Source organism: Rhinoderma darwinii, unplaced genomic scaffold (assembly GCF_050947455.1).
Source record: "Rhinoderma darwinii isolate aRhiDar2 unplaced genomic scaffold, aRhiDar2.hap1 Scaffold_601, whole genome shotgun sequence".
Taxonomy (NCBI): domain Eukaryota; kingdom Metazoa; phylum Chordata; class Amphibia; order Anura; family Rhinodermatidae; genus Rhinoderma; species Rhinoderma darwinii.
The window spans coordinates 2,501-14,808 of NW_027464156.1; the positions used below are offsets into that span (position 1 = coordinate 2,501).

At 40.5% G+C, this 12,308-nt stretch overlaps 1 protein-coding gene across 4 annotated transcripts in view; it reads right to left on the reverse strand.

Annotated features, from left to right (window-relative positions):
• Positions 1-669: 669 nt before the first annotated feature.
• Positions 670-12,308, reverse strand: part of LOC142725443 (uncharacterized) — a 60,562-nt gene continuing 48,923 nt past the window's right edge. For all 4 annotated transcript variants that reach the window (XM_075848983.1, XM_075848984.1, XM_075848986.1 and 1 more), the window contains 2 exons: positions 8,014-8,062; positions 670-3,328 (listed from right to left, as the gene is read on the reverse strand). In XM_075848983.1, the coding sequence (XP_075705098.1) occupies positions 2,367-3,328; positions 8,014-8,062 (1,011 nt within the window). In that variant the 3' untranslated portion in view covers positions 670-2,366. The remainder of the gene's footprint in view (positions 3,329-8,013; positions 8,063-12,308) is intronic.

Consider the following 12,308-nt stretch of genomic DNA (forward strand, 5'->3'; position numbering starts at 1 on the left):
TCTCCATGAGCTGCGTCTAGCAGTGCCAGTAAGTATTACCCTGCTTGGTGATCGTTCACCAGCAGGTATTACACCAGTAAATTTCCCTTCAAATCTGTATAGTCTTTCCCTAATCTAAGACAGGATATCTCCCGACGCGCGTTTCGCTGACGTCAGTCAGCTTCATCTAGGGGCCTAGGGAAAACTGCTCGTTCCAGAATAAATCCTTCATATTTTTTATTTCCAGTGACTGTTATCAGTCACCTACTACATTTCCCACAATCGGAACATTAAAGCATTTCTTAGAGGTATTCTCTTAAAGAAAGTTAAAATGTATAATCTTAAGGATGAAGAAAGAACTGGAGCTCGTAATGAGAAGTGTCTGATTATAAACACTTTCTTTAAACCTTCTCCTGTTATTAGTAGTTGGGTTTTCAATAAAGACAGAATGATGTCGAGGGCACAAAATTCAATTGTATCAAACAGTCAGACGGTTTTGATTGAGGGCTCCATGTCTGGTAAAATGATAGAAAATATGGTTACAAATTGTAATACATCTCCTTATATTGAAGCTATTCGAACTACCACTGTCGGCATAGTTAATGACCAGACAATGATAATTGAAGAATACTACACAAAACTGTATGCCTCTGAAGCCAAGTACGTAGTACGTGATATGGAAGTTTTTCTAGATGAATTAAATCTCCCTAAAATAGATGCTGAAATAGAGATCCCATAGATGCCCCAAGTTCTATTGAAGAAATTTGTGTTGAGGTACAACTGCCACGGGCAAAGGCTCGGGGTGGTGATGGCCTTCCCGTAGATGTTTACTTACTTGGGTGATGCTATACTACCAAACCTACTTACAGTGTTCTTGAAAGTGTTTGATAATGCCCACCTGCCAAAAACTGATGAGGGAGGCCATTGTTACTCTTATCCTGATAGGGATCCACTAAATACCTGTTCCTATAGGCCTATTTCATTGCTGACCAGTGCTATCAAGATTTTAGGTTTTATGCCATTTAACTCCACATCTTCTAACTTAAGAAAGCTATTTGGACATCTTCAGGTACAGCATGGTTCAGCTGCCACTCAAAGCTGCTAAGGCCTTTGACAGCATCGAGTGGCAGCACATATGGACAGTTCTTGAGGCTTGTAGAAAACTTTACATCTTAGCTAAAGATTCTATATAAGAATCTCAATTAAATCTACAGAAAGGCACATATCAGGGATGCACTTTATCGCCCTTAATATTTTCAGTAGCCAAAGAACCGTTAGCGATATACATCCAGAAAGATAGTAACATTGCTGGATTCAGAAGTGATAAATGAGAGGCTGTTATTGCTCTATATGCAGATGATATATTTTACTTTATCTGAATTCCTCATGAGTCACCATACCTATTATCAAACATAAACTTTATATATTTGCAAACTTCTCGGTCTCCAAACTAACTGGTAAAAATCCATGTTACTGCCTTTGGTTGACAATATCCAGGATTTAGAGGTCTTGGTTCTAGTTCGATATCTGGAGATTTACATCTGAAAGGATCTAAGGGATTTTTGTGAAACTTTATCAAGTTTTTATTTTCAAATTCAGGAAAGACAAACTTGGTCCAGGAATATAATCCCATGTAGGATATGGCTTATAGATATATTCAGATCAACCTCGCATGTTGAGATGTCAAAAATAGAGAAAAATTAAGAAATGGTAATTTTCCTGTTCTCCTCATTACTGAAAGCATGACTTCGAAGGGGAAATTGTCAAATCTACAAATTACTAATCAACAAGTTTTTGCTTAATCATCTTCATAGATCTAAGGACCCATGCACACGACCGTACTTTCATCTATCCGTAAATACGGTCCAAAAATACAGATCCGTAGTCATCCAAAAACTCATCCGCATATACGGAATGGTATCCGCAAAAAGAAAACCATAAATGACATGCAACATCTGCAAACCTGGCGTCGCCTAGCAACGCTTCTGTAATTACGGTGCACATCCGTAGCCGTCTGTAATTACGGAAGCTCCCATAGACTTCTATGGGGAGTCTGTGCCGTAATTTCGAACAAGAATAGGACATGTTTTATATTTTACAATAATTTCTACGGAATGCACACCCATCTGTAAAAATATGGGAAGGTGTTCGCAGCCCATATAAATGAATGGCTCTGTAATTACAGATAAATATTATGGTCGTGTGCATGGGGCCTTAGTCAAAGTGGTGTAGGAATCTAGGTGGCTTGTCTGATAAATCTCAGATACAATGCCTTAGGAATATTCCAAAACGATTTCTTTAGTTTTAGCATTTCGTTTTCCTATAATCTGACACATAGGTGGGTGGGGTAGGCAGGTGAAAATTAAAAGAAAAAAAAAAACCGAGCATTAAAGTGACTTCTTCACTGAGTGATTTCTCTGATGTTTAACAAGACTCTTTTTCTGGCGAAAGCATTTTCCACATTCAGCACATGAAAATGGCTTCTCTCCTGTGTGAGTTCTTAAATGATTCTTCAGTTTAGCTTTAGTAATAAAACATTTCCCACATTCTGAACATGAATATGGCTTCTCCCCTGTGTGAATTATCTGATGTTTAACTAGATATGATTTCTTGCTAAAACATTTCCCACATTCTAAGCATGAAAATGGCTTCTCTCCTGTGTGACTTCTTAGATGTTCCACAAAACTTGATTTATGGGTAAAACACTTCCCACATTCAGGACATGAAAATGGCTTCTCCTCAGTGTGAGTTTTCAGATGTTCAACAAGAGATAATTTATGGGTAAAACACCTCCTACATTCTGAACATGAATATGGTTTCTCCCCTGTGTGAATTTTCTGATGTTTAACAAAATCCGATTTCTTGCGAAAACATTTCCCACATTCTGAACATGAAAATGGCTTCTCCCCAGTGTGACTTCTTAGATGTTCCACAAGTCCTGATTTATGGATAAAACACCTCCTACACTCTGAACATGAATATGGCTTCTCCCCTGTATGAGTTCTCATATGTTCAACAAGAGCTGATTTATCTGTAAAACATTTTCCACATTCCGAACATGAATACGGCTTCTCTCCTGTGTGAATTCTCTGATGTCTCTCCAGATTATCTTTGCGCATAAAGCATTTTCCACATTCCAAACATGAATATGGCTTCTCCCCTGTGTGAGTTCTCTGATGTCTGACAATATCTGATTTAGTCATAAAACATTTCCCACATTCTAAACATGAAAATGGTTTCTCCCCTGTGTGACTTCTCTGCAATCCCTCAAGATGATGTTTACGCTTAAACTTCCCACATTGAGGACATGAAAGTTGGGTTTCTCCTGACTGTATAGTCCAATCTTTACCTGAAAAAAAACCAACGAAACATTATTCCCAAACAAAATAATTGATATTTTATCATTTCTATGTGAAAAATCCATAGTGAGCCAAACGTATCAAAATACAGTCAAATCCAGATTAGAGGTTCTCCTTTTTTAAAAAAAAAAAAAAAACACACAAAATTACTAACCCCTTGGTATCGCAGAAATTTTTTATTTTTTTTTCCTCCCCGCCTTCCGAAAGTCATAACTTTTTTCATTTCCTGTCAACATAGCCCGACCAGCAGTACAAGTTGTATTTTTTTAATGGCACAATTTAACACCTTCCCGACCGCCCACTGTCTTTTGACGTCAGGCGGCGCGGGTGCTTAATCTACAGAGACGTCTTTTGGCGTCACTGTAGATGAAGCTGATGAGCACTCGTGAGAGCTCTCGTCCTCTAAGCAGGAGCTGTAACTAACAGCTCCTGATCTTAGAGCAGCCTCCTGAACACAGCTGGGGTCGGCAAACATTCGGACCCCAGCTGTTTAAACCTTTGATTACCACAGTCCGTGACCGCGGCATGATCAAAGGGAATTCCCCTCTTTGATTGCATCACCGGGATTCCAGTGATGCGATCAAACACTGGGGAATCCCTCTGCAGTCAGCCCTGGGGAACTACAAAGGACCCCAGGGCTGTCTGTTCCGTGTGCCTGCTGTTCGGGAACACTATGTGCTGCCCGATCAGCAGCCTGTGTCATAGTGACACAGTGTAATGTATTAGCGTACAGAAGTATGCTAATACATTACAAGTAAAAAATAAAGTTACAAATAAAGTTATCCCTTGATGGGATTAATAAAAAAAAAGTAACAAAACAAATAAATAAATAAATAAAAAAAAAAGTCCCAAAGAGTCTTTATTTTGCATTAAATAAACTTTATTGCCCCTACACTAAATAAAAACAAAAAACCTACACATATTAGGTATCTACACGACCGTAATAACCTAAAGAATTAATATAATGGGTTATTTAGTGTGAAACTTGAACGGGATAAAAAAGAAACAAAAAAAAACTATTCTGAGAATCGCTTTTTCCTATATTCACGGCGTAAAAAAAAATTTTTTTTTACCCCCAAACTGGGGGGAAAAAAAAATACTATTTCTCTCGCATAGAACAAGGCCTCATACAGCCACGTCAGTGAAAAAATAAAAAAGTTATGGCTGCTGAAACGCAGAGGCAAAAACAGAAAAATTGAGCTGGTCATTAAGGTCTTTTCAGGCCCGGTCATTAAGGGGTTAAAGTACCGTATAATGTACTAAGAAGCTTTTGTGGGGTGGATTTGTGGGGGAAAAAAATGATTCCTCCATTGTTTTTATTTTTACGTCATTTACCATGCGGTCAAAGCGACAGGTCTACAAGTCAATAAGATTATGGCAGTACCAAATAGATATAGTTTTCTATATGATGTACTACTTTAATTGGGGGGGGGGGGGGCGAGCTGTAGTTTTTCTTGGTACCATTTTGGGTTACATGCGACTTTGTGATCACATTTTATTCCATTTTTTTGGGAGGTAAGGTGACCACAAAACAGCAATTCTGGCATGAATTTTTTTAAAATGTTTTTACAGCCTTGATCGTGTGGGTTTAATAGTATGATTTTATAATAGTGTGGAATTTTACAGACAGCGATACGAATAAATTTTTTTTATTTCTTACATTAGTGTGAAAAAGGAGTTTTGAACCTTTAATATTTTTTCATTTCTTTGTATATTAAAAAACTTTAGCAGTTTTCTACATTATTTTGTGAAGTCTTCCTAGGGTACTTAACCTGCTCCCGACCGCTGGCTGTGTATTTACGGCTGGCGGTCGGGGTCCTTAAAACCCACGCCATAGACTATTTACAGCGCGGGTTTTAGCTTGCTGCCCGGGCGATTGGGCAGCTGAATGTCGGGTCTCCGGCAGTCAGTGACTGCCGGGGACCCTGAGGAGAAGATAGAAGCAGCTTTCGCAATGAGCACTGTGTATATGAATAGAAGCAGTGATAATGAACACAGCCAGTGACTGGTCACATGATCACCGGGATGCCGTTAGTGGCAGACTGCTGCTGGGTCTAACTAGATCCAGCAAAGCCCTATTAGTGACAATAATAACTATGAGAGGGCTGATTTCCCAAGTAACTGGGACTGCTGTGCAGCCCCAGTTACAGTGGAAAAACCTGGTGCTAAAGAAGAAAGGAAAAAAAGGTATTTGAGGAACAGACCATAAAAAATAAAAAGTAAAGTAAAGTGCAAAAAAAAAATAATTCATAATAATACACATAAAATACCCACCCCCAAAAAAACGTTCCCCCTCGCCAATCATTTTCGTAACACTAGCCCTGAGCCAATTACCCTAAAATAGACATGTAATATATTAAAATTTACGGCAGACAATGACTATCACAAATAAAAAGGTCTATTTTAGGGTAAAACTATGTTACCATAAAAATTTGCTAAAAATTAAAAAAGCTTATTTTTTTACTATTCCTTACAAACTTTAAGCCTAAAAATTTTGAAATAGCAAAAAGGATGTGTATAAAAATGATAAAAAAAATATAAAAAAGAAATCTGCATTGTCTACGGAAAAAACAACGCAAAAATCACGTAGCTAGCCCAAGAAATAAAAAAGTTATAGCTGTTTAACTAACGGGAGCTAAAAAGGGCTAAACGGCGACTGGTCCTGAAGGATCAAAATAGCGCGGTCCTGAACCGGTTAAACAAGCGTTCGCTGGTACAATACACTGCAATACCTATGTATTGCAACGTTTATCAGCTCCTATTAAGTCCTTCCTCTGACCGGATTTTATCAGCGACAACCCCTTTCAGATTGGAACTGCACCCAGCAATCCTGGCAAACAGCTGGGTTTGGAGGGCGAAGTAGCAGCCGGCCAGACAACTCTACGGCAGTGGTCGAGGAAGGGTAAACGTAGTATTACATGACAACTATTGCAGTATAATGTATTGACAGACATGCGGACTTCAGCGGTCTGTCACTTAATTTTTTTAGTGAAGCAATTTCTGAGAACTTACATGCAGAGGGGAGTCCAGCATATTCATGAGCTGCTGCTAGCTCCGCCCACTCTCCACTAGCCACGCCCAGACAGATGTCTTCCTATGCACCAGAATATGATTTTTTTTACATAATAAAATAATTTGTAATGGTTTTGATTTTTTTTTTTAAATTTTCAATATATGAACTGTTTCTATTATTAATCTCTTAGTTTCACTATGGGACTTGACTATGTAATTCCTTGATCGCTTCAATAATACACTGCAACACTACAGTAATGCAGTATATTATGCCTTTGGCAGGGTCTAATAGGCATATACATATGACGTTTATTAGGCCCGTGTCTGCCACGGAAACCTATTGGCCCCCCGAAATCAAATCGCTGGAGCGCCGATAGGGGTGACAGAGGGAGCCCCCTCAGTCTACCTAACTGGTTAGCTGATACAGTTGCTGTTCACTGCAGGATCTGTAGGGTTAAATGGCTGTAATCAGAGTTATCACCAATCTGGGCCATTGCAGCAGAGTATCAACTGTAATGTACAGCCGAAATCCGCTGCAGATGGTACGAGCACAGCTTCTGTGCTAGCACCATACCCGTGCTGCACGTGTAGGGTGCTTTGCGGGAACTACCATGTAAATGGACCCAATCTGCGCATGTAACATTAATGGTCACCCTGTGTTTTATCACTGAGCCAGTTACCTCTTTACATATATATTTTTCCCCAGCTGCAGCATTCTCTTTTTATGTATCAACCTTTTATGTCACACTGTATCAAACGCCTTTGACCAGTCCAGATACACAACGTGCCCGTGCCCAGGTCCAGTCCAGATACACAACGTGCCCAGGTCCAGTCCAGATACACAACGTCCACAGCCTTAACCAGGTCCAGTCTATTCAACATCTACAGTCTTAGGTCCCATGCAGACGACAGTTGATTTATTTCGTTCTTAATTACGGACCCATTAATTTCTCTGTAAAAGATAGGACATGTCCTATTTTTTGCTTTTTATGGACTGTGCTCCCATACATAACATGGGAGAACAGCCTGCAAATGCAGGTGGCTGTCCGCGGCCGGCCGTGCTCGTATTCATGGACCGTGATTACAGGCATGAGGCCTTACCCAGGTTAAGTTTAGAAACACAACATCCACAGCCTTAACCAGGTACAGTCTAGATATACAACATCCACAGACTTACCCCAGTTCGGTCCAGATACAAAACATCTACAGCCTTACCCAGGTCCAGTCTAGATACACCACATCCACAGCTTTACCCAGGTCCAGTCTAGACACACCACATCCACAGCCTTACCCAGGTCCAGTCTAGATAGACCACATCCACAGCCTTACCCAGGTCCAGTCTAGATACTCCACATCCACAGCCTTACCCAGGTCCAGTCTAGATATACATCCACAGCCTTAACCAGGTCTAGTCTAAATACACAACATACCAAGGTCCAGTCCAGATACACAACATGGTTTGGAAAAAATATCTAAATTATTTTCCTCTAAGCCTTATAGTAAAATAACGCGCTGATACCAACTGATTCAAGTTACTGGACAAGGACTTCAGAAACAGCCATGCCATATATTCTCCTCCATTGGAAATCCGGACATTTTTGGTAAAGTCAGTCCTGAATTTATAAAGGTAGAATCAATCACAAGATTTATGAAAGGCTCTTACCAATCACTGACACGGATATGGGTCCACTTGTTGTTCCACGATATCTTTCCTGCAAGGATACCACAGAACATGAGGAAAAAGAAAAAAGAACCCTAGTTTATCCTATGTCAAAAACCCCTGGAAGAAATAAACCAACCTGCCCTAAAAAGTAGCAGATCACCCTTACAACTGTATATTTTACATAGCAACTTAAGAGTTTTGCCATCTTAGACATTTATGACATATCCACAGGATATGACATAAATGTGTGATAGATGTGGGTCGCAGCTCTGGGACCCGCACCTATACTGAGAACGGGGGTCTCCAGACCCACATTTCGCCAGGAGCGGCGCCTGCTGGCTGATGAATCCGGCAGGGTCTAATGGAGAGAGAATCGCATGTGCACGTGGCTTTCTCAATTCTGTTGAATGGCAGTCCAGAAACAGACGAGCAAGCATAAAACCCCTTTAAATGTGTATGTGATTTTGTTGCATGGACGAATGTAGGCCTCTCTTGTAGTGGACGGCTGTAGGCCTCCCTTGTAGTGGACGGTGTTAGGCCTCCCTTGTAGTGGACGGTGTTAGGCCTCCCTTGTAGTGGACGGTGTTAGGCCTCCCTTGTAGTGGACGGTGTTAGGCCTCTCTCGTAGTGGACGGCTGTATGGTCCATCTATTTCTGGTATAGATGGACCAACTGACAAATTAGGAGAATTTGTCGACCAGAAATTGAAGAACTTTGTAAAATTACTTCCATCTTTTGTCTTGGACACTGGCGATGTACTGACTAAATTACACAATATAAATAATCCACCTAATAGTATATTGGTAGGCTTAGACGTTGAGTCTCTTTACACCTCAATTCCACACTTGGTTGGTTTGAAAGCCGTTGAACATTATCTTGACCGATACAGATCTGAACTCTCATCAGAATGAGTTCATTATTGACATGTTAGAATTTGTCCTAACTCATAATTGTTTCAGTTTTGACAGTAAATACTTTTTACAAGTAACTGGCACTGCAATGGGTTCATCATGTGCCCCCTCCTACGCATGCCTTCATTTGGGATTTTGGGAAATGATGACGGTCTATCCTTGTGATCTTTTTAAAAAACACGTCTCTCTCTGGCTTCGTTATATTGATGACGTTCTGGTTGTTTGGACCGGTACACATGATGAACTTAAAATATTTGTTGACTCCTTAAATATTAATAATTATAATATACATCTGACGTATACAGCAAGCGACCAAGAGATACGTTTCTTGGATCTTATGATCAAGAAGGAGGAGAACAGGCTAGTAACAAGTACTTTTAGAAAATTGACAGCTGGTAATACTTTACTACTGGCACAAAGTCATCGCCCTAAATCTCTTATACGAGGCATACCTGTGGGACAATTCCTGCGATTACGCAGAAATTGTTCTGACCTGAGTACCTTCAAGAAGGAAGCCCAGGGCTTTAAGCAGCGGGGCTACTCAACAAAATGTATTAAACATGGATATAATAGAGCTTTACACACTAATCGGGAATCCCTTCTACATCGAACAGAAGATAGGGAAACTAACAAGATAAATAAGACAGCATCTCAATTACCCATGAGGCAGGTGAGATTTATCTCCAGATTTGGACAACACTGGGAAGAAATAAGGGAGATTTTGGAGAAAAATTGGCCACATCTCACATTATGCGAAAAAATTAGGGGAATGATAGGTGATCACCCAAGCATGACATCTAGGAGAGCTCCGAATCTCCGCAATCTCTTTGTAAGATCTGAGTTTAAAAGAGACGTAGACACTAAATAGCCCACATATAACCTGAAAGGGATGTTTAAATGTGGGACTTTTTCACAATGTAAATTTGTAAGGAAGAGTGATGTATTTTTCGACTCATCAAACCAACGTAAATTTAATGTTAAAAACTTCATAAACGGTCGGTCATCTATGGTAGTTTATCTGATCTTTTGTCCCTGTAATAAATTTTATGTAGGGAATACTATAAGAGGTCCAGGTCTGGATTGCTGAGCATATAAGGGACATAAAAAAATGGTGAAGAGAAGAGCCCCCTAGCAATGCACTTCAAGGAATACCATCAACAATCCTTGGATGGCCTCAACTTCATGGCCATATACCAACTACCGAAAAATAATAGGGGGGGGGGGGGGAAATCGAGATCGCTCTTTACTTCAAAAGGAAAGTATGTGGATTTACAATCTTGCTGGACTGTCCACACACCAGGTGCATAACTGCCTTTTCCCTGTGCTGGGAGGTTCTAGTGGACGGCATGGAGTGAATGGACTTAGTCTGCTGTTATCTCATGCTGAAGTCTTGAAAGGATAAGAGAATCCTGCTGGCTCACAGAATAAACTTCACTTAAAGGAACAGTGTCATCACAAATAATTTTTTTATATGTTAAAGATGTTAGTGCTTTAATAAAAACGTTTATATTCATTTGTGTGTTTGTGTTTTACTGTTTCTTATTTTTACACTTTTTCTTCCCTATGGGGGCTGCCATTTTTTGTTCCATTTCTGTGTGTGTCGATTAACGACACACACAGACATGTAATACGGCAGCCACAGTCCCATAGGGACTGCGAACGGCTCCCGTCCCATTGACTGCCGTGTACGGCGTCTGTGTGGGAACTGCGCATGCGCCGCTCCCACACAGTCCTATTCGAAATTGGCGCCGTCCAGCGCCATTTTCCTGTGGACCGGAAGTCGCGGCCGGACAGTAATATTACTACTTCCGGTCGCGGCTTCCGGACTTGTGCACATGGAACAGCGGCAGCAAACGGAGCGGACGGGCCGGAGGGAGCCGCGGCGGCAGGAGCAGGTAAGAGATTTCAATGTATGTTAGTGTTTGTGTGTGTTTACTACTGTATGTAAACCTACTACACTGTGGGTTACCTCAAAAAATGGCGACACACAGTGTAGGAGGTTAAACCTTTCAAACCCCTCGTTTATCCCGGCACTAGCCAGGATAAAGGAGGGGGGGATGCTGAGAGCTCACTAGAGCGAGGGCTTTTAACCCAATGTTGCAATGCTGCAATTTTGGGAACTAGCTCCATCTAGTGACCAAAAATGGGTAGTATTATAAATTAGAAAAAATTTATAATATTTCCTGACTCGCGAAAAAAATAAAAAAAATTTGAACAATGTTTAATCACCCACACACTAAATGTTTAATTTTTAAAAAAAAAACATGTTTTTCTGGCAACACATTCCCTTTAAGGAGACCCTCCATGGACTTCCTGATACACAACTTTCTGATAAGTATACCTCCTGCATATATTTCATGTCTCACGGGTTTATTATATGCACACTATAAACCGCAGCTCATCATTACTCACCGCTGTTTAACCTGCATGATTGTTCAGGTCTGTGCATAATACGGAATCTGACATTACTTTAGTCAGCACGTTACCTCTAATTTATGGTATTCTACCCGATTGATCATTTTTGTGTAGCTCTACTTGGAAGTAATTTATTACTCTATACTATTTTGTTAAATGGCCAACTTAAATGGGATTTCCTGTTAAATTCGATTAACCATGTCATGTATTACCCGGCCGGGTTTGTGATGTCCAATTGTGGTTATTTGTGCAAGATTGCATAATTTTAAATTCTTTTTATATATTAATAAAATAAAAATTTTGATAACTAATTTTGTGACATGTACTGAGCAGAGTGCCTCTTTTTTACCAGGATTTGTTCTCTTTCTTGTTGTTTTCTCTAAATTTAAAATTTCCTGGTTGGCACCATATTATATATATATATATATATATATATATATATATACACACATACACATACACACACACACACACACACACACACTGAGCTCTTTAGTCTGGAGATCTCTTGTTCTCTTTGTTTATATAAAGCATAAAACCCCTTTAAATGTGTATGTGATTTTGTTGCATGGACGAATGTAGGCCTCTCTCGTAGTGGACGGCTGTATGTAATGGACGGGCGTAGGCCCCTCTCGCATCGCGGACGGCCGCAGGCCCCTCTCGCATCGCGGACGGCCGCAGGCCCCTCTCGCATCGCGGACGGCCGCAGGCCCCTCTCGCATCGCGGACGGCCGCAGGCCCCTCTCGCATCGCGGACGGCCGCAGGCCCCTCTCGCAGCAGACGACTGTGTTCATTAACACCAGTTCTTAGATTATTAAGCAACATCCCAGCTTTTACAGTAAAGAAACATTTTATGGCCGCTGGGGATATAACCTTCTTTCCTCCAGCCAGAGATTGGTAACCTTACTGTGAAAAGCTACTTTCAGTATATCTTGTATTTATTATACAGTTTTATCATGTCTTAGTTA